This window comes from Canis aureus, chromosome 9, assembly GCF_053574225.1.
Source record: "Canis aureus isolate CA01 chromosome 9, VMU_Caureus_v.1.0, whole genome shotgun sequence".
Classification (NCBI taxonomy): domain Eukaryota; kingdom Metazoa; phylum Chordata; class Mammalia; order Carnivora; family Canidae; genus Canis; species Canis aureus.
This window is the reverse complement of record NC_135619.1, coordinates 7,642,429-7,664,216: the sequence shown is the minus strand read 5'-3', so window position 1 is coordinate 7,664,216 and position 21,788 is coordinate 7,642,429. Positions and strand designations below refer to the sequence as shown.

The following is a 21,788-nucleotide window of genomic DNA, read 5'->3' as shown; positions in this document are numbered from 1 at the left end:
ATGAGGTTATAAAGGTGGAGACTAGAAAATGAGAGAAATGATGATCCATTTCCAGTAGGTTCTCTGGTCACCCTGCATACTTAATCCACACAGCGTCATTAGGGTACCATCAGAGGAAGAGACAAGGCCCCAGTCTAGAACAGCCTTCAATCTCACTGAACAGCAGTGAATTGATAAAGCAATCACACGCTGGTCTCCTAGATCATCAAGCTGCGGTAGGACAAAGCCAACATCCCTGTCTATAAGATGCTTAGGACTTACCTCTCATCTGATTGAGGCCACTTAGGCATTCAGGGTCCCTAGGACAAAAGGGCAGAGGATACCCCTGGCCTACTGCCCTGGTTATCTGCCGTAACTTAACCAGTAGTTTCCCTAGCCCAAATTTGGGCCATATTAGCCAATCTCCTTTCTTCCCAGAGGACTATGGGCTCTTTGAGTCATTGTCACTTCCTAACTAGCTTCTTCCCAACACACTTGCCCCCAGCTCAGGTCAGTACAGGCTAGTGGTGTAAAACACCACTGGGGAGGAAGGGTGAAGACACTGGGACCCTGAGACTCTCTCCATTGTCATCCAGCTCCCCACATTAGTTGCTAGAGTGAAGAACTGAGGTGGCAGTACTCAACTTGCTGTGCCACCCAGGGAGAAGTCACAGCCTGAAAAGGACCATGTCCAGGGATCTACCGCAGAGCCCAGACAGTACAGAATCCAGGGGCACCTGTCCTACTTCTTTATCTGATCTTGGACTCTTCAGGAAATTGGTGGGCTCTGCATTGTTCCTGAGGGAAGGACTGGCCTCAAAGGTAGAGGTCACAGAAAAGTACAGTGGGGGGCTGTGCTAAAGGAAGGTCTACTGACCAATACTGTCCACAGATGAAATTGTACAACTTGGAGGTAGTCAGTTTCCTGGCACAGGAGTTTAAGCAGATAAAGGACAGGATGTAGGAATCAGGATGGAGAGGCAAAGTCCTTCTGTGACAGTGGTTGATCTGGTGGCCAGTCAGGTACCTTCCAACTTGGGATTCTTTGGTTTTCACTTTCCAGAAAATTGGTTCATCTCCATATACCTCTATAAACACTCCCACCCCCAAACACACACACACAAAGCAGAAGTGGGGCTCAGTTTATGGAACATGTGTTCTGTAAAGAAAATGCTGGGGTCAGATCACATTAACATTGTCATTGCAGAGCATGGCTTCATCAGTTTGGTGAACACTCAACACTTCAACAAGTGCATCTAACCAGGGGCTTTCTGACACATTCGTTCATCTGTAAACACTTGAATGCAACAGGAGAGCTGCCATTTATAGGAACCCTGAGAGTATTTTGGTAATGCAAACAGTCACCCCTAATTAACTGTTTTGTAAATGTGGATTTGGGGGATTGCCCAAAAGGGACGCAGCCATTATAGGGCACGTTATACTGAGGACGCAGTGTTAAAATCTAGGGCCTGGGCCCTGGGGACAGAGGATCCTCAGCTCTGGGAAAGAGGTTTTGGTTAGGCAGCCTGTACAGCCGCAGACAGACACACCTGAGACTTGATGCAAGTAACTTTCCTCCAAGGAGCTTTCCTCTATGTTATTTCTCTTCCCAGCCGCCACTTCTACCCCTGATTTACAGGCAGAAGTAAAGGCCAAGCAGCTCCATCAAGGTCACAGACAGACATAGCTGAGACCAGAAGCCAAGTCTCCCTCCCTCTGCCTTCTCCACCAGCTCCCTGCTGCCCCACTGTGACCCAGACCCCATAACACTACCCTCCCCGGGGCCCAGCATCCCGTTCAATGCACGCAGGAGCCCAGCCAGGCCTGGGAAGAAACCTGTCCCCGTGGCCATCCAGAGCCACAGCCAGGGGAAGGAAAGGCTTAGCTTCCTTGCCACCTGCTCTTCGTTTGCTACCCACCTCAGCCTCCATTCCAAATTCAGTCTGAAGGAGGAGCTTAGGCATTCAGGTTGCATCTTCAGGACCCCATCTTCAGGACCTGCTCTTCCCAGTGGGCCCCCACTCCCTACAGAAACCCTGTACGGCAAGGTCAACAAGTTAAGGCTGAGCAGAACCTCCTGAGAGCTATCTGAGGTCCCAACTCAAGATGAAATCAAGTCACACCAACTCAGAGTGAGTCTAGGTCAGGGTCTGAGCAGCACAAGGACCCTCACAGAAAGAGCTGAGCTGGGCCAGGCTAGAGCTGATGGGGTGGCAGCCACTCGGGCAGGTGAGGCTCAAAAGTTGAGGCTCAGCAGGGCCTCTGAGAGCTGGTTGATGTCCCGGCAGTATGGCTCCCGCTGCAGGATGAAGTCCACCTTGTGGTCCTGGCCCCAAAACACCTCCAGCAGCTGACGCCGGAGCCGCTCTGTCTCCCGGGTCTTGCGAATACCACCACTGCCTTTTTCCTCCTCCTCTCTCCCTTGCTGCTGCTGCTGACCATGATCTGTGAAGCCCCTGGAAGGATGCTGAGCCTTAGAAGCCCCCTGTGCCCTGGGAAGAAGCAGAGGGAACAAGAAGAGCGGATGAGCATCCTGAAGGGCTCAGCTGGGCGATTCCTGGCTTGGGAGCAGGGGCTGGGGACACCAAAACACAGTCCTGAAGTTCCCCCAGCTGACCACTGAGTGGCAGTATCAACCCACTTCTCCACTGAAGGGAAGCCCTGTCACTATTAGGATCTAGCTCTAGTCTAAAACATTGATTGCTTACTTAATGGTCCAGCAGGCGGTGTGCTAAATTCAACTGACTGTAAGTAAAAGCAACCCTCTTCCAAATAACCCACCAAAACTACAGATTAGGGGAAGCTTCCCTCCCAGCCAAGAGGGCCTACGTCAGGATTTCCTGAAAAGCGGTTAAAGGCCAAGCCCACGGCAACTGGAACCACTACAGAATTAGTGGCCCAGATGAAGTCACACTGCCTCCAAGTCTCCAGGTCTGCAAGGAACCTGCAGACAGAGGGCCAGGGCTGGGGGCTGCCTCGGAGAACCTGGGGCATTACCTGACTGGCTTCTTCAGGAACTCATCCAGCGTGGGGCCATTTCGCCCTAATGGGTCATCAGGAACCATGAAGAGGTTTCCCACAAAAGTGAAGGGCAGCAGGCTGGGTGCAGAGAGACAGTGTATGATCACAGAGGGGCTCTTATGAGCCTCCCAGACAGCTGCCACCAGCACCACCAGCCGTCTACTGGCCACCATCCTTCCAGATAATATCGAGCCCCTTCCCAGTCTTCACCCAGTGGCAGAGCAGAACCGGTTTAGAGAAAGATCTGACTATGCACCCTGTCCTCAGGGGAGGGCTCCCTCACCGCTCCCTGATGATCGCCATCCACTTCTCAGACTCCTCCGCAAGGTCCCGGAACTGATCATTGGAAACAATGACCCCATCGGTCTCTTCAGCCAGCTTCACCATGAACCTGTCTCAAAAATCACAGCAGCCGTTCTGGGATTCTCCAAGGGCCCAACCCCAAAGAATATTATCAGCTCCCATAACCTACTTCTGGGGATGGAGATCTGCCCCCTCCCACCTCACCTTGACCCAACCACCACGTGACTGCCAGACTCAGGTGCCACAGGTTAAAGAGGAAACAAAGACGAATCCAGTGTTGTGTCCCAATGGCATCCCCTCCACCCACCACAATCCTCCACCCAACACTTTGTGCCTCATTAGTGAGAGACAATGAGATCTGGCCCCAGCTCTGTCTTCCACTCTGCCCCACCAGTCAGTCACAAGTCCATCATGTTTTCCCTCTGAAAAGCCTTCCACTCTACCCTTTCCTCTCCATTCCTACCATTACTCAGAGCTATTTGAACACTGCAGCTGAGACACTGCAGTCTCCTGAGAAGGGGATCCCCTGACCCCAACCATTTACCACCCTCCAGTCTTTCCTGACTTCCCCTAAACAAACCTCTGCCCTGCTTGCCCTTTATCTGCCGAACAAAGTCCATATGCCCAGGCCTGGAAGCTGAGGCCTTCTAGAACCTAGCTGGAGCCACCCTTACAGCCTTTTCTCTCCTGATATTCCTAATGTACTCTCAACCCTGCCAAGATCAATGATCAGATAACACCCCGTTCTCCAAACATGTCCTGTGCTGACTGCCACCATGTTTCTCAAACTATTCCCTCTATCTGGAGGTGTTTCCCTAACCTCACTGATGAACAGATTCATCCAGGGAGCTCTTAAATCATCCAGGGAGAGATGCCTCGACCCCGCTTTAGTAATTCTAATTCCACGAAACTGGGATAGGACTCATGAGGCAGTGGATGGGGGTCTTTTTTTTTTTTAACAGGTTCAGAAACCAAAAGATGGGGGCACTTGGGTGGCTCAGTACTTGAGTATCTGCCTTTGCCTCGGGGCGTGATCCCGGGGTCCTGGGATCCTGGGATCGAGTCCCACATCAGGCTCCCCGCAGGGAGCCTACTTCTCCCTCTGCCTCTGTCTCTCATGAATAAATAAAAATCTTAAAAAAAAAAAAAAAAGATCCAGCCCATCAATCAACAATCATCAGTGATGACTGTTGTCATCAATCAACAAAAACTGGCCAATCCCTCTCTTCCCACAAAACCAGAAGGGGGGCTCTCTGTCCTCCAAGTTGCCACTGTGTTTGGTTCAGGGTTTGTGTGGGGTCTGAAGTCGATGATCAGGCCCTCCCTAATTCCCAGCATCCCCACCTCCTGCTGCAGGCCATGTGCCTACTGCTAGCTGCTAAGTGAGCAGGTGGTATTTGAAAGATAGTGTGGCATACAGGAGACTAGTGATCAGGATTCAGGGTAACAGATGTCTGGTTCTGAGTTTCTGTCTGGGAAACAAATGAAGGACATGACATATAAATGTACATGGTATCGTACAATATACAAAAGGTATTTGCAGGTTAAAGGTATTTTGCTATCGTGTTATATCATCTGTTGCTCAGCTGTACTCTTTCAGTGAGCCTATGCCACGCACCACTGTGTCACCCATTGTAACCAGACAAAATTCCAAATTCACATTGTGCTGTCTGCCTACTGGGACCTACATAACTGTACAGACACGTGCCTTTAAAATTCATTACAACTGACTCGCTCTTCAGTTTCAATTCTGTGTCAGTGCTGGTGTGGAAAGGTTCCATATCTTGGATAATCTGTGAAATCTAGACATAAAACAGAAGAGCAGTGGGAGAAAGTGAACTGCCTTTTTATAGAATACCATTTGCTTGTTAGGGAGAAAAAGTTAAGTATTCAAAAATGATAAAATATATCATCACTACAGTTTGAAAACTAGTCTCTTCTTTAACACTAAAAATCCTAGAGAATAAAGAACTTGTAGTTGTAAAAGATTTTAACTTGTTAATTAGGTTTTAAAATCTGCCCACGTCTGGGGTGCCTGGGTGGCTCAGTCGGTTAAGCGTCCAATCTTGATTTCGGCTCAGGTCATGATCTCAGGGTCATGGGACAGAGCCCCGCATCAGGCTCTGCACTCAGCGTGGAGTCTTCTCCCTCTCCCTCTGCTCCCCCACCCTACCCCCCCAACTCCCCACTCTCCCTATCTCTAAAATAAACAAATAAAATCTTTAAATTCTGCTCATTCCCCACACTGGGTGTGTACCCAGCGGAGGGAATGTGCCCTGTATGTTTCATTTAAACAATTTGACATCTTTAAGTTCTCACTTTTCCTTTGCCACGTAACAACCTTGGTCAAGAGAGTAAACTCTCTTACCCTGTATCTCTAATTCTGTATGAGAGATGCAACTCACTACCACACTTGATTGGTAAGTGAACAGTTAAGAAATATCACTGTACTCTTAAAAAAAAAAAGAAAAGAAATATCACTGTACCTTTGCCTAGCACCTTGAGTGAGGCAAGCTCTTTGGCTTGCTCCTTTTGATATTCACAAGGAGGGTGACTGCATGAAGAGGACCCAGAGATAAAAAAAGTTAGCCCACTAAGAGACTGGTGTCCACAGGCCAAGTCAATGAATAGTACAATATGGGGCTCAAATTCAGATCTTCCTAAGATCTAAGTCTTAGGAAGTCTAAGTTCAGTGATCTTTCTATTAGACCATGTTTTGTACAGTCTTAGCATGCATGGCATGTGTCTCTTCATTTGACTTGTGATTTTGAATGTTTACTCTGGTGCTGCCAGAATGTTGTGGAATTTCTCTTCGTGTTTGGAAATCTGTGTTGTAAGAAGGTACCTGTCAGTTACTTACGTCACCAGCTAACATAAATACAAGACATCACTCAGTTTGATGAATGAAAAATGAATGAATGGGCCAACACAGTTGTCTACCACCTGCCTCATCGCGCCTGCAGGGCAGGTTTACTGGCCCATTCGTACAGGCACACGGAGGAATAACTGGCCATTTTCCCGTTACCCAGGCTTAGACACAGCACAGACAGGAGCTTCTGTCTCTCCCCCAGGCGCCCACCGTGGGAGGGGCCTTGAAACTCAAGACTGGGGCAGGAGAGAAGCAAGTACCTATCATCATAGGAGGAGATCCTCTTGCCATCCATGACTCGGGAGGGAGTGAGGGAGAGCAGACTGAGCGAGTACAGCTTTTGCAGGAAGTGGCCCTCTAGAGAAACAGAGGAGCACAACGGGGTTATCCTCAAGCTGAAGCGGGGCCTCTCCCAGGTTACAAAAGACCAGGCCCAACTCACCTCTGACCTTGGCATCCTTACTGAAGCGCCACTGAGGCACAAAGACAGTTATGTCACGGTGACCCCGGTCCCAGAAGTACTGCACAGCAATGGCAATGCCCCGACTGGAGAAGTAGTGCTGGAGGCCATGCCTGTGGTGGGAAGGGGTCAGCACTCTAGGGCCCCAGAGCAGGGGCCTCGCGGCCCATGTCCCCAAGGTCAGCAACACTGCTCGTAGCATTCCCCCTCCCCAGGATCCTCAGGCCCACCGGGGTACTCACACCATGGCCACATTGCTGCCATCGATGACAATGTGACGGAGGTCCGGCTGGCCAGGCACATTGGCGAGGCACAGGGTGAAAGGGTCCTGCAGGGCCTCCTGGAAACGCTGAGTGCCAGTCACCAAGTTGCCCCCTCGAGTGCCTCGTTTCCATGGAGACCCACGACCTCGAGCCACCACCTGCTGCTTGTCTCCCCTGTCTCCTCGGTCCCCACAGTGCCATGGGGGTTCGGGTGCAGGCGGAGGGCTAGGCACCCTTGGGGGTGAGGCTCTCCCATTGTGTAGCCGCTGGAGGAGGGAGGCTCCCCGGGGCTGAGCTGCCCTCTGATAGGGGCCCTGGGCCCCAGAAGGCTCACCCTGGACACAGAACGAACTTCCTCTGTCCTGAGGCATCCCCTCTTGCCCGAGGGCCTTTGCTGTCAGAGGTCCTACCTGCCCTGGCACTCCTCCTTCTGACTGTGATCTGAAAGCCCCTTCTTTCTCCCAGGCCCCTTCCCCAGGCAGCTCCTTCCACCCCAAATCCATCGCCCTGGGAGGACCCTGCTTCCCTCCCTCCTTCTCCATAACATGTCTCTCTCCCCTTGACTCTCGCCACCCCATAGGTCCAGGGTCCACGGACTCCCTGTCTTCACTCAAGGGAGCTCTGACTCCCTGGTACTGAGCACCCAGTGGGCCTGGGCTCCCCCTATCCCAGAGGGGTGGTGCATGGGGCCCCTGCCCCCTGGATGCCTCCCGCACCAGGCTCAACAATTCCTCCTGGACAGCCGGGGGCAGCTGTAGCAGGGCGTCTCTGTGGGCATCCCCACAGGGCTGCAGCAGGGCAGAGAAGTCTCTCAGCACGCCAGCACCCTGAGAGGCTCCAGGGGCTCGCCCTGGCCGAAAGTCCCAGCTCAGCCGCTCCACCAGCTCCTCCACTCTGCTCTGAGCCATGACAAAAGCCTCGGTCAGGCCACTGACCATCAGCGAGCCGGGCGGCCCTGGCACCAGGTGAGCTGTTGTGCTCCAGACCAGACAGTCAAGGAAGAAGCCCTGGGCTCCCAGGAAGATGCAGTGCAATTTGGGTGGGTAGTGGACTTCATCCTGCAGCTCCGGGCTGCAAAGACCCTTCAGGAATTCCTAGGGGAGCAATGGAGGAGTGGGGGGAGGGGGGAGAACGAAAGGAAAAAAGGAGATTGCTGGAATTCTACATGGCCCAGTAGCCTCTTTAAGCCCATTGCACCCCCGCCCCCAACCAAGTTCCAGGAAGCCTGGACAGAGCAATGGAGCCCCACAGATCCTGAAAAAGGTAAGGATTAAAAAAGGGATCAAGAATCTACTTTTCATTTTTAGCTGATAGTCTATGGTTCATACTTCCATTTAGAACTTGACTCAATTTGAGATACTATTATAGTTAACTGAATATAATTAACGAGGCTGTCTCTCTAAATATTTATGCGTATATGTATTGTTTATTTCCACCATAATGATTGTCATTGCTAACTTTTGCTGAACTCATGCTTTATCCCATTCACAGTAAGCCTAATGAGGTGGACACTGCAATTATTCACATTTCGTAGATAAGGAAATGGGAGACTCCCCCACAGGGCTGGTAGGTGGTGGAGCTGTACTGGAACCTCTGGTGGAAGGAAGCAATGCGGCCTGGCCTCCCATCCCCCAGTGAATTCCTTGGTAGGGCCTGCTTGCCCAACTGGATTATCTCCAATCTCCCAAACAGCACAGCTGATTTGAGTGGAATCACCTGTCTAAGTCTTGGCAGAACCTGGCTCAACACGGCTGAAATGAAACCAAAACTCCAGATAAATACAGATTTGCAAAGTCCCTCAAAGCTCAGAGCCACTGAGGTTGCCAGTAAGACAACCAAGGAGTGGAGAGATCCTCCCCAGCAGCCCCTCCTCTCCTCTGGCTCTGTGTGGGGGAGGGAGTCATTGTTCCCGAAGGGTCAGAGAGGGGTGTTCACCTTGGCTCTGCTGGCGTTCTCCTTGGGGCCCTCCAGCTGCAGCCAGATGTGAGGGTTCTCGGGACAGTCCTTCGGTAGGACACTCATCCCCACGCGGAAGATACGCTCCACGTAGTGTTGCTGCTCCCGCACCTTGTCCTCAGCCTCCGCAGACACGGCAAAGCGATCAGGGGACGGGGAGCCGGCCCCCCAGGTAGGCATGGCTGCCTGGCCACCCAGCCCTGGAAGGAGGGAAGCCAGCTCAGCGCCTCCTCATCCCCTCAAACCAAATTTTGCTCTCCCGGCCTACAGCAGCTATCAACAGGTCGCACCTAGTCACCAATCTAGTAAACAACCTGGGTCCGTCTAGGAAGGGAATGTCAGATTATCCAGAACCGAGTCTTCTCTCCGGAGAGGAAGTCCTGAGCACACAAGGCTGCCTACTAGGGATGGGCATCTGGCCTTTGGAAAAGGCTGACCACAGCCCCAAGCGGGAAGAGTGGGGGGCTCCAGCTCGGTCCGGAGGCCAGAAGTGCTCAGATGACAAAACTGTTCCTCGCCTCGGGGTCTCCGCAGTCTCCGGGTCCAGCGCGGCCTCCTACGCACGGATCTGGGGCTTGACTTGGCAAGTCCTCCGGAGCCCCCGGTCTGCCATTTCCAGGGTTCTAGCCCCTCCCACCGCCCCCTCCCTCCGCGGCCCGCAGCCCGTCTCGGTGGCGCTCCGGCCCCGCCCGGGCCCCGGGGCCGGGCCGGGAGCCGCCCACAGCCGCCGCCCCCGGCCGCCCCTCCCCCCGGCCGCTCGGCCCTGGGGCGTCGGGCTCGGCTCCCGGAGCCCCGGCGCGGGGGAGAGCGCGCCTACCCGGCTCGGCCGCCCGCTCGGGCCTCGGTCCCGCCGGCGCCGCCCGGTGCCTGCAGGCCCCGCGGAGAAGGGCGGGACGGGGCAGAATCTGGGCGGGCCCTCTCGGAGTCCTCCCCCAACGGGGACCGGTCTGCACGTCGCGAACAGCTTTTTGAGTCACTTCCTGGCCCGGGGTGGAGTCAGCCAGGCCCCCCCACCCCCGCCCTGGGCCGGCTCCGGGCCCTAGCGCGCGCCAGCCTCCGGGCTCCGCCCCGGCCCCGCCCCCCGGCCCCGGCCCCGCCCCCGGCCCCGGCCCCGCCCACTCGCCCGCAGTGCCCGCGGGCTCCACCTCCCAGCCTGCCTGAGCCGCTCGCCTCTGCCTGTCAGTCCGGTTTCTCGTGCGTTCTGAGCCGCTGTTTCTCGGGAGAGAAGAACCGCTCGTTGAGAGCTGGAGGCGAAGAGGGCCTTAAAGGGACTAATCCAGTACCCTCAGATGAAGATGTGGAAGACCAAAGAGAGGAAGAGACTGGCCCACGGTCACAAGATACGGATACCGTTGGCCCAAGCACTTTCCACCCAGACAGTTGTAGGGAAAAGACAAGGGCGCCCACTTTCTTCCAGCCCCAGAAAGGGGCCACGGAGAGGGCTGTTGACTAGTGAGGGATTTTGAAGATAGGAGGAACAAGGGGAAAGAAGGGGCTGTAGGGCTGTCTTGTGCACACGTGCACACTCACACACACACATTCCAATAGGCACATGTACACTGTTAGATGCATAGCAAGTTCTCTCTTGTCCCAGATGCCGCCTTCAGAGCCCTCCAGAAGGGCTGCCCTGGGCTCTGGCTGTAGCCCTCCTGAATGGCTGCTTCATCCCTCCTCTCCCTCCTGGAGCCCAACTGCTGCTGTCACTTCATACCCTGCCAAGGAGGAGGGAACTGCAGTGACAGCAGGAGAGAGAAGCAGGACAGACAGAGTCGTGGGGCACAGAGAGGTATGGAGAGAGATGCTGAGCCCAGGGAACACGGAGCCCCAGAGAGAGGGCTGAGGGGCGGAGCTAAGGTAGTGAGAGTCTGAGGGAAGTGGGAACTGAAAGGAACAGCAAGAAGGGGCAGGAGACAAGAGGATTTGTGGGTCACAGAGCCCCTCGGCCATGCTGGGAGCAAAGCGACACTGGTTACCAGGTCTCCTACTCAGCCCCAGGGTGCCCTTGGCACTGATGCTCCTGACCTTAGGGTGTGGATGGGCCCAAGAGGGGGCAGAGCCTGTCCTGCTGGAGGGCGAGTGTCTGGTGGTCTGTGAGCCTGGCCGAGCAGCTGCAGGAGGGCCTGGGGGAGCAGCCCTGGGAGAGGCACCCCCCGGAAGAGTGGCATTTGCTGCAGTCCGCAGCCACCACCATGAGCCAGCAGGAGAGATCAGCAATGGCACCAGTGGAGCCATCTACTTTGACCAGGTAATCCCCTTGCCCTTGCCCTTGTCCAGACAACCTATAAGGACCTGGAATCCACCGCCCAAAACCACTTTGCTCTTAGGGAAAAGTCCCCTTCTGCAACCAGCTGCCCCTCAACCCTACTGCCTGGTTCCTTTCCCTACACTCCCACCCACATCCCACCTTGTCCTTTCTCACCATTTCGTTTGAATCTGTGCATTCCTCCCTGTTCTTATCTCCTTGCCACCCTTTCTTTTCCTTACTCACTGCCCCACTCCACAACCTAGTGGTTTCCTGAACCCTACTCAGCAAAGTCTACTTCCCACAGGTCCTGGTAAACGAGGGTGGTGGCTTTGACCGCGCCTCAGGCTCCTTCGTGGCCCCTGTCCGTGGTGTCTATAGCTTCCGGTTCCATGTGGTGAAGGTGTACAACCGCCAAACTGTCCAGGTGACCTGTGTGCTGGGGCCCTGTCGTGGGTCAGGAGGGGAGGAGAGGGAGGGGGAATAAGTGGAGTCCAGCTGACTCATAGGTAGACCCTCCATTGATGGGGTGGGGAGGAAGCGGGCAGGAACAAGGGAGGAAAGGGCCAGCCTAGCAGCGAGGGTGGAGGAAGTAGAGTCCAACAGTGACCACCTCTCAGCCCTCCTACCAGATTGTACTGAGCCCTTGGGAACTGTGAAAAGTTCCTGAGAAAAGAAGAACTGAGAAAAGAAGAAGCCCTAGGGAAAGTGGGGTCTTGGGAAGAGGGCTGCGGAGAAGAGCTAACTGGACTCACCTCCCCAGGTGAGCCTGATGCTGAACACATGGCCTGTCATCTCAGCCTTTGCCAACGACCCTGATGTGACTCGAGAGGCAGCCACCAGCTCCGTGTTACTGCCCCTGGACCCCGGGGACCGGGTGTCCCTACGCCTGCGTCGGGGGAACCTACTGGGTGGCTGGAAATATTCGAGTTTCTCTGGCTTCCTCATTTTCCCACTCTAAAGGTTCAAGCCTTTCAAGGACCAGAATCTAACCCCTGACCTCTGACTTCTGTCCTCTCCTGCCCCTAAAGCAGCATCTTTGGGGAAGAAGAGAGGTTCCCTCTGGCTGCCTATATTCAACCTTCTTGCATGGGACCCTGTGCCTAACACCCAAGGTGAAGACTAGAGCTGTGGTGTCTGGGGACCTGGCCCCTCTTACCTCCCCTCCCACCCCCAGGCTCCCACTGCATCTCTTTGTGCCTGCAGGGTTTGGCAGGTAGGGAGGCCTGTGCTACTTTGCAGACTCTGCTCTTCCTGTTCCTCCACCCCCAGCTTTCTGCTCAGTGCTATTTGGGGACAGGTGGCACAGGTGAGCCTGACAGGCCCCCACAGGGGCCCAGATGGACCAGCCTCAGTGTAGCCTGCAGGCTCCTTCCTATGAGGTGTGCCAAGCATCACAGATCTTGGCCAGCACAATCAGAAGCTGAGCCAGCACCATTGGGCTAAGGCAGCAGAAGAGTTGGGAGGGCCACAGAGTGGCCCAGAGCCTGTGGCCAGTGGGGCAGGAAGAGCTTGTGCCCAGCCTGAACACAGTATACATGTTTCATTGACATTGGGGCAGCCAGCAGGCAGTGAAGCCAGGTATCTATCTGTTCTAGGTTCCAGATGGACTCTGGCCCTCCCCTCCCCATCCACGACATGGGGTGTGTATGTTTGCTCTAGCCAAGAGTGGGTGTACTGAGCTTCTTTAGACAGCTGGGGGTAGGGGTAGAAAGTCATACATGAGCAAGTATAGATCTCCAGGCATGGAACATGTCAGTGACAAGGCCACCACCCAGAACTGCTCCACCTTTGTGATCTGAATTTAAGCCACTCCATACTCTGACAGCCACCTCCGTCCTCCCAGCTCTCTCAGCTACCTTCACTGTACCTGCTCCAGACTATCCCTCAGACTCTCTTCTTTCTCCTGATTTGTGCTGCCTTGTCCTCCTTCTTAAACTTCCCACCATCTTGGATGTGACTCATCCCTTCAAATGCTCTCCTGCCAGTATTATAAAATTTCTCTGTCTTACCATGCTGTCCCGTTCTCCCAGTATGGATGAACCTATCAGTAAAGCAACTAGAGAATGATGGTCAATGGGAAACTGCAGGATCACTGAAGAGACAAGATGCCATTACAATTTGGATCAGGGGTTACAGGATACAAGCAGGTATGTTGTTGAGAAGATAAATGTAAACTTGCATATTCAAGTCAAATAAAAAAGGAAATTAGTAATGCTTGCATTAAATAGGAAATACCAATGTGAATTTGTGGTTTTCAAAAGAAATAATTCTCTCAAAAGTCGCTAAAGCAGCCTGGAAACAACATCAGGAAAAATCTGATATGCATTCTTAGCACCTAGATTTTAGCACCTCAAATATTATTCACCCTTAAAATAACTCAGGGGGCAGAGCTCCTGGCTGGCTCCATCAGTGGAACATAGGATCCTTGATCTCAGGGTTGTAGGTACATACCCCACATTGGGTGTAGAGATTACTTAAAACTAAAAATCTTTAATAAGCAAGCAAACAAATGAATAAAAAGAACTCCGTGTTCCTTGGAGAATAGCTCCATGTCTTAAATAACTCTAGGTTTGGAACATGTTGTTAGGGTGTCTCGGTGGCTCAGTCCATTTAGCATCTGCCTTCAGCTCAGATTGTGATCCCAGGGTCCTGGGATGGAGCCCCGCATCAGGCTCTCAGCAACATGGGAAGCCTGCTTCTCCCTGCCTTGGTCTCCCTTCTCTCTCTCTCACTCTCTCTCTCTCTCATGAATAAATAAATAAAATCTTTAAAAGAAAAAAGGAACATGTCAATGACAGAAAGCAAGGATACTTTTTAAACTATATAAGGGAGAGCTGAAAAGACAGGAATCCGTCTTAAAATGCTCCCACCTGACATGTTGTGACAATTTGATCATCAAAAGAAAATAATAGGGGTGCCTGGGTGGCTCAGTTGGTTAAGCTCCTGCCTTCAGCTCAGGTCATTGTGTCGGGTTCCTGGGATCAAGCCCCGCCTCAGGCTCCCCACTCTATGGGGAGTCTGCTCCTGCCCTCTTCCCCTCCCTCTGCCCCAACCCTGCTTGATCTCGCATGCACTCTCTCTCTCAAATAAATAAATAAAATCTTAAAAAATAAAAAATGAAATAATATAATTAATTGGAACAAGTGAATTTTTAAAATCCGTACTCTGTAGCAATATTCAAAAAGAAAAAAGTCACTATAAAGTGTGCAAAAAGATAGTTAATATACCAAGTGGAAAAGAACAAATATAATAGTGTATTTTTAGTTAATTCTGATAAGTAGAAGAGTATAAATATAGTAGGCATTTTATCTCTTCATAAGGCACACTCATTTCTCTTATCTGTTTAAGTAGCAAGGGGTGAACATAGAGCTGTGAGTAATTCCAGAGAAAGTTGGAACTGTATCAAGAATGAAGAAGACTGATTGGCACCATCTGGTCATATATTACAACTAGGAAGAAAGGGAGTCCAACAGTGTGTTGCAAGATGATGAATTAGCCAAACATCCAAAAGATAACTGCTCATAGCTCAAACTTGACCCATCATCTCCTGGGAAAGGGAGCCTCTATAGTACAATACTAATTACAATGAGATTGCAGTAACAGTAAACGCAAAATAATAACGGCTTAACCAAGAAAGATTGTTTCTGTCTCACATAGAAGAATTTGCAAATAAAGAGTCTAGGGCTGGCTCGCAGTTTATGATGATCACAGCTGAGTTTCCCTTCTTGCCGTTTTACCAACTTTAGCATGCTGTCCTCATGGCCCAAAATGATTCCTTGCACTCCAGCCATTACATCAGCCTTCCAGCCCCCCAGGAAGGAGGAAGGAAGAAAGGGCACACCACTCTCCTTTATAGAAGCCTTCTGAAAGGTGTATCCCTCTCACTGTCTAGAATTTAGTCACACCTGGCCACACCAGGCTAGAAAGACAGGCTAGGAAGTAGAGTCTATTCCAGGCAGCCATGCTCAGCTGAACATCAGGAGGTTTTGGGGGGTTTTTTTTGTTTTGTTTTTGTTTTGTTTTGTTTTTCATCAGGAGTTTTATAATGAGGAAGAAGAAGAAACTGCATATTGAGGGGAAAACAACTAGATGTTTTTGAAAGTGCAAATGGGCTACATAAATTTGTAAATAATGACAATGACGTTATTGTATTGTTTTTCCATTGCTGTGTAACAAATCACCCACACATTAGCTGCTTAACACAACACGTAGCAATTATCTCACAGTTTTCTGTAGGTCAGAAGTCCAGCAGAGTATGACTGGATTCTCTAGTTGCCGTTTCATAAGGTCAAAAGCAAGGGCTGCCTTCCTTGCTGAAGGGGAAGAACCCACTTTAAAGCTCATTTACAGTTTAGTTCCTTATGGCCGGAGGACTAAGGTCCCTGGCACCCACCATCTTTGAGCCAACGGTGTTGGGCCAAGTCCTTTGTACACTTTGAATTTCCCTGTCCTATCCATGTCTCTGACTTCAGTGGAGAAAGTTCTCTGATTTTATGTGATCATGTGATTAGATTGGGCTCACCTAGATAATCCGGGGCTCACCTAGATAATCCGGGGCTCACCTAAATAATCCGGGATAGTCTCCCTATTTTAAGCTTAATTACATATGAAAATGTCCCTTTTACTGTGAAACATAATTCAAGTTTCCAGAGATCAGGGCATGGAAATTTTTGGAATATCCTAGTCATTAAACTTATAGATGGAATCATCTAAAGGAAAGGCATCCAGCTACAACACACTAATCACATGGAGGGACACCCGGGTGGCTCAGTGGTTGAGCAACTGCCTTTGGCTCGATCCCAGGTCCTGGGATCGAGTCCCGCATCAGGCTCCCCACAGAGAGCCTGCTTCTCCCTCTGCCTATGTCTTTTTTTTTTTTAATATTTTATTTATTCATGAGAGACAGAGAAAGAGAGAGAGAGAGAGAGAGGCAGAGACACAGGAAAAGGGAGGAGAAGCAGGCTCCCGGCAAGGAGCCCGATGCGGGACTCGATCCTGGACCCCAGGATCACATCCTGAGCCTAAGGCAGATGCTCAACCAGAGCCACAGAGGCGTCCCCCTTCTGCCTATGTCTCTGCCTCTCTCTGTGTCTCTCATGAATGAATAAATGAAATCTAAAAAAAAAAAAAAAAAAAAACACTAATCACATGGAAAAAGTGTGGGCTTGAGAAATCTCCACACTACACAAGGTAAGCACTAGCTCAGACTTTAGTCATTTTATGTGATCCGATTGTGATCCCAACCAGGTATTTGTTGATTAGTAATAAAAAACTTCATTTGCACTGAGATAATGTTCTTTTTTGAATATATAAACTGAAATAGTGTCCATCTCTTGAGTCTACAGACACATTTTTATGATAAGTGTAAGTATAGGTGTGATAAATGTCATGGTCCTTGTAAGATGTGTGTGCTTTACCAAAATCATGCTTTTAGAGCAGTTAATACATTATACTGGTGATCTTATCTAAATATATACAAAGATTTAAGTTTACAATCAAAGTTTAAATAATTTAATTTGTAAAATATGTCTATTTTGATTTATTGGGCATATCAATCAGGTTTAAATGTTTAGACAATTTTGCTAAAGTAGGTTTGTGAGGTAAATAAACAACAAATAAAGCACAGATGGTGGTTAGTGTTTATCTCCAGGTACAAAAACTCCTCAGACTTTAAGGATCCTAATAGAATCCAGCTATCCTACTTCCCTGTGCCCACATCCCAGCAACTGATTGCAGCAGAAAAATCCCACCACTGAAAGATATGCTGTAGATCTAAATTCATGGTGTCCAGCCACCCCTGGTCCTCAAGCCTCCAAGCAAGTCTTCTGTGGTTTCCTCTACCAGGTATTTCTCTTTATCCTCCTCTGCATCCAGAGACTTCTGTTCTCTCCTTAAACCTTTTACACCTCCCAACTCTGCCCTCACTGTCAGCAGCAGACAGCCCCTCTTTCTACTTCACAGAAGAAACAGAAACCCCAAACAGGAACTCTTCCCACCACCATATCTAGAAACTCACCATTCTCCTCTCTGCTTCCTCCTATCTGGCTCAGTAGAAGACGTGTCCGTCTTCTTGTCAGGGCAGCCATCTGTATGCACCAGTCATGGAACTCGCTTCCTCCAAACATCCCCTCTTCTTTTCCTCACTTCTCTCTTGCAGGTGCAACTTCTCCCTTTCTCCCCCTACCTGGCAGTTGTTAAAGAGACTCAAGTATCTTAAATCTGAAAGAGAAAAAGACGGGTATGGAAATAAGTGGAGGTCTATAGTTATCCTTGGCTCTATATGCCCCTCAACTGGTTGGCGTCATCTCTCCTCCCCTTTAAAGTCGGAGTCAACTATGCTCACCAGTTTCTCACCTCTTAAGTCAACTGTGGCCTTCCTGCTCCACCTAAACTGCTCTCTGCTGGTCACTCACAACTTCCATGTCACTTAAGTAAATGGACACGTCCTCGTCTCTTCTGTTACTCAGGCTCTCCCTAACATTTGCCCTTGTTGACCACACCCTACTACTAGAACTCTGCACCAGTCTCCCTGACTATCCACGCCTTCTGGGCTTGCCCTCTATTCTCTACCTGGTCTCCAGTTTCTTTTTCAGGCTCCTCTACCTCTGCCCATGTCTTAAATGTTGGTTTTCCTCAAGATTCTGCCCTAAGATCCCTTCTGTCCTGACACACCCCCAAAAGTTTGAATTCCCATCCATGTGCTGATGGCTTCCACATTCATTCTCTCTACCCCTATCTCCCTCCTAAATGTCAGACTTATACATTGAACATCCCACCGTAAAGTCAACCTAAAATTATCGACTTTCCTCCCTAGATCTGTCCTCTCTGCGTGTCTATTCTCTGTAAATGGAATCTCCCTGTTGCCCTAACCCAGCCCTAACCACTGTCTTCCCTTCTTCCCTCTCCCTTTCCCCAGTAGCCGATCACTTACACCCATGGGTTCCATCCATTGTTTTCCATTCACCCTGGCTCAAACTACGAATCTCCCAGGTGGAGTTTCCCAAAAGCTTGCTTGCTTGTTTTTTGTTTTGTTTTGTTTTGTTTTTTAGGTGAGAGAGGGGCAGAGGGAGAGGGAGAGAGATCTTAAGCAGGCTCCACACCCAGCGTGGAGCCTGATGCAGGGCTCAATCTCCTGACCCTGAGATCATGACCTGAGCCAAAATCAAGAGTCGGATGCTTAACAGGCTGCACCACCCAGATGCCCTAGCTCCCCAAAGCCTTTCTCCAGTTTCACCTCCCTCCGCCCATTCTCCACACTGGGACTGCCATAGTGATCTATCTAAATGAACTTCACTGCTCACAGCCCTGTACGGGATGGGGCGTGGGGGAGTCTCAGAAGACTTTCTTAGCGTGGGTTTTGAGATGCTTGGCAACACAGCCACTGCAAACTCTCCTGCTTCATTTTCACCATCTCCAATAATGTGGAGGCTTACAAAGTAGCACCAGGTACTAGCTGAGGGAAAGTAGCACCATCCTCTGTTGGGGGACCTGGAGCTGGAGTATTAATTAAAAATATGCAGCTTATGACTTGCTGAATGAGGAGGCACAAGCCACCCACATAGGCATCCTAGGCAGGTAGCTAGCCCCTTCCCCGTCTGAGCTCTCACCCGAGGTAAGTGAAAACCCCAGGGCCATTTTCACTGAAGGTGTGATTTCAGCACAGGACACACAAAGGAAGTAAAGACACAAAATTTATGACTTTCAAATCCCAGAATTGGGGGGCCTGGGTAGCTCAGTCAATTGAGTGTCTACCTTCAGCTCAGGTCATAATCCTGGAGTTTCAGGATCGAGTCCTGCATCAGGTTCCCCGATCAGCAGGAATCTGCTTCTCCCTCTGCCCCTCACTCCACTCATTCTCTCCCTCTCCCTCTCTCTATATATATGTCTCAAATAAATAAAAATCTTTTTTAAAAAATCCCAGAATTGGGCGAGGGGGCACACAATGAAGCAAGGGAAGAGCAATCATCTGTCCCTGGTCCTGAGTGAATGAGCAGAAGGTAGAGAGCAGGGTAATAAACCCCTATTATTCACAAGGTGGTTGGCACGGAAGTCACTAAAATGTTTGTGGGCTCAACTCTAAGTGGTTATTTTCATAGGTGTCCCAGGAAAAGCAAAGCAGGAACTTGGGGAGGCGGCATCCTAAGCCCTGATCCTTGAAAATGGCCGAGCCTCTGGGCATGAGCAGGGTGGTCATACAGTGAAATGCCCAAGCAACAATTCAAAATTGCTGTTTTTCTCATCACACCTCAGATTTTTTCAAGTCAAAATTTGTCACGACCACATACCTGGGTGGCTCAGTGGTTAAGTGTCTGCCTTTGGCAGACACGTTATGATCGTGGGGTCTGGGATCAAGTCTCACGTCCGGCTCCCAGGAGGAACCTGCTTCTCCCTTTGCCTATGTTTCTGCCCCCATGTGTCTCTTGTGAATGAATGAATGAATGAATGAATGAATAAATATCTTAAAAAGTCGTTCTTAGACCCACCCAAGGGAAATCGGGACCTATTTTAGTTTGTAAAGCGTCTTAATCTGCACCAACCTGAATTGGAGAAATCTTAACTGACACTATAACACATTAATGCAAGATGGTGAGGCCACAGATTGAAGGCAGATAGAGGCGATTAACTCTAGCAACCAAGTGAGTATGCTCGCGTGAGAAGCAGTGAGCATAGTTGTTAAGATGGTGGCACAAGAGCCTCTCACTTAGTAGCCACACCGTGACCTTCCATGACTTAACTTCTCTGTGCCTCATTTTCTTCCTCTGTACAATGGAAAAAATAATTGTATCTACTCCACAGGGTTTGGAAACACTGAGACCAGTGCCTGGCACAAAGCAAGTACTTGGTACATGTAAGTTACTGTTATCATTTGGATTTAGTAGCTAAGTTAAAACTGGTGCATGTCCCAAAGATTCTTGGGCAATCTTTAAAAAGCAGGTAGGAGGGTGCCTGGGTGGCTCAGCAGTTGAGCGTCTGCCTTTGACTCGGCGTTATCCTGGTCCAGGGATCGAGTTCCACATCCGGCTGCCTGTGAGGATCGTGCTTCTCCCTCTATGTCTCTGTGTCTCTTAGGAATAAATAAATAAATAAATAAATAAATAAATAAATAAATAAATAATTTTTTTAAAGAGGCACTGAGATCCCAGGCGCCTGAGCCACAAGCTCCTCTCACATTCTCTCTTACTGCCCTGTATTTGCTTGTTGAATCGTCACCCTCACTGAGTGTGGATACCAAAGAGGCAGAGATTCATTACCTGCTACCCACGCCACACCTGGACAGGGCCTGGCACATAGTAGGTGCTCCATGGATATGAATGACAGTGTACACACGAACTGCAGAGTTCTCCGGGAAGACATTTCCTTCTTGCCACTCCATACCCCTGCCAGTGCTGAACAGAAGTTTGGGCAGGTGAGGGGCACCTGGGTGGCACAGTCAGTTAAGCATCTGCTTCTTGCTTTTGGCTCAGGTCGTGATTTCAGGGTCCTAGGATGAAGCCCCACGTCAACCTCCACACTCAGTGTGGAGTCTGCTTGAGATACTCCCCTCCCCCCACCACACACGCGCTCTCTCTAAAATAAAGAAGTAGGGGATCCTTGGGTGGCTCAGCAGTTTGGCGCCTGCCTTCGGCCCCAGGCGTGATCCTGGAGACCCGGGTTCGAGTCCCACATCGGGTTCCCTGCATGGAGCCTGCTTCTCCCTCTGCCTGTGTCTCTGGCTCTCTCTCCCTCTGTCTCTCATGGATAAATAAATAAAATCTTTAAAAAAATAAAGAACTAAAAATAAATTGATAGATAAATAAAATCTTAAAAAAAAATAAGTTTGGGCAGGTGAAAAAGGTAGCAAGAAGCAAAGTCCCAACGTTGGGAAGTTTGGCCACCGTTAGGAAAGTCTCTGAGCCTGAAAGGCAAAAGCAGCAATAGTCCAGGAGCAGGAAGAGAAATGTTAGCTGGCGTGTAATTGGTGTAGTCAGCTTAGGCTATTACAAAATGCCATAGACTAGGGGGCTTACACAACAGGCATTTATTTCCCATAGTCCTGGAGGCTGGACATTCAAGATCAAGAGGCTGACAGATCCAGAGTCTGCTGAGAGCCCACTTCCTGACTTGCAAATGGCCATCTTCTCACTGTACCCCACATGGTGGAGATAGAGCAAGCTCTAGCCTCTTTCTCTTCTTATAAGGACACTAATCCCACCATGGAGGCTCCACCCCAATGACCTCAACTAGCTCTGGTTATCTCCTGTGGGCCCTTCTAATAATACCTCTAATATCTAATAACCTCCTAATAGCATCCTACTATAGTTTAGGGTTTCAACATATGAATTTGGGGGGACTCAAACATGGAGTCTGTAACAGTGATGAATGCTTATACCATACTCGGCACCACAGTACCTCTTGGCAGATTATTTCATGTAACCCTCTCACCGTCCCATAACTTGGGAATCGTTACCCTGCAGCAGATAGATGGGAAAACTGAGGCTTCAGGAAACAAGGCACACAGTAGCAGACACCGAGTCAACATCCAAACCTAATTCTATCATGTTTCCAATACAACTAAGCTTGGCCGGCGCTGACGCCATTCTCTCAGGCCAGCCTTCATTCATCCAGTTCTTCCAAGACAAGAACTGGAAAGAGCACTGGCATGGAAGTACATGGCCTGGGCTCCCCTCCCACCCTGGTTCCACCTGGGTGCCA

At 50.3% G+C, this 21,788-nt stretch overlaps 2 protein-coding genes across 8 annotated transcripts; one reads left to right on the top strand and one right to left on the bottom strand.

Moving 5' to 3' along the window:
* Nucleotides 1-1,107: 1,107 nt before the first annotated feature.
* KHNYN (KH and NYN domain containing) lies at nucleotides 1,108-20,460 on the bottom strand. Of its 7 annotated transcripts, none has more exons than XM_077908790.1 (9): nucleotides 20,348-20,460; nucleotides 17,113-17,315; nucleotides 8,831-9,051; nucleotides 6,875-7,989; nucleotides 6,615-6,745; nucleotides 6,433-6,529; nucleotides 3,284-3,391; nucleotides 2,977-3,078; nucleotides 1,108-2,471 (listed from the first exon to the last, which is right to left on the bottom strand). In XM_077908790.1, the coding sequence occupies exons 2-9, from the start codon at nucleotides 17,219-17,221 to the stop codon at nucleotides 2,216-2,218; spliced, it is 2,139 nt and encodes a 712-aa protein (XP_077764916.1). In that variant the 5' UTR covers nucleotides 17,222-17,315; nucleotides 20,348-20,460; the 3' UTR covers nucleotides 1,108-2,215. The 7 variants fall into 7 exon arrangements, 5 of the variants coding, with proteins under 5 accessions (XP_077764916.1, XP_077764915.1, XP_077764919.1 ...); XR_013385876.1 differs by lacking the exons at nucleotides 1,108-2,471; nucleotides 20,348-20,460 and adding exons at nucleotides 5,012-5,105; nucleotides 5,790-5,857 and having other exon boundaries at nucleotides 3,061-3,078; nucleotides 17,113-19,406; XM_077908789.1 differs by lacking the exon at nucleotides 20,348-20,460 and having other exon boundaries at nucleotides 17,113-18,550.
* On the top strand, nucleotides 10,051-13,328 carry CBLN3 (cerebellin 3 precursor). Its single transcript, XM_077908798.1, has 3 exons — nucleotides 10,051-11,096; nucleotides 11,401-11,520; nucleotides 11,857-13,328. Exons 1-3 carry the CDS (start codon nucleotides 10,797-10,799, stop codon nucleotides 12,052-12,054), a joined length of 618 nt encoding a protein of 205 aa, XP_077764924.1. The 5' UTR covers nucleotides 10,051-10,796; the 3' UTR covers nucleotides 12,055-13,328.
* Nucleotides 20,461-21,788: the final 1,328 nt, after the last annotated feature.

Excerpts from the sequence above, each read along its gene's own strand:
- CBLN3 (XM_077908798.1), top strand. The coding sequence starts at position 10,797 with ATGCTGGGAGCAAAGCGACACTGGTTACCAGGTCTCCTACTCAGCCCC. Across the intron at positions 11,097-11,400 it reads GAGCCATCTACTTTGACCAG|GTCCTGGTAAACGAGGGTGG; the intron begins GTAATCCCCTTG and ends TACTTCCCACAG. Across the intron at positions 11,521-11,856 it reads ACAACCGCCAAACTGTCCAG|GTGAGCCTGATGCTGAACAC; the intron begins GTGACCTGTGTG and ends TCACCTCCCCAG.
- KHNYN (XM_077908790.1), bottom strand. The coding sequence starts at position 17,221 with ATGTTTGGAGGAAGCGAGTTCCATGACTGGTGCATACAGATGGCTGCC. Across the intron at positions 9,052-17,112 it reads AGGAAGCAGAGAGGAGAATG|GGCTGGGTGGCCAGGCAGCC; the intron begins GTGAGTTTCTAG and ends CCCTCCTTCCAG. Across the intron at positions 6,746-6,874 it reads GGCAGCAATGTGGCCATGGT|GCATGGCCTCCAGCACTACT; the intron begins GTGAGTACCCCG and ends TTCCCACCACAG.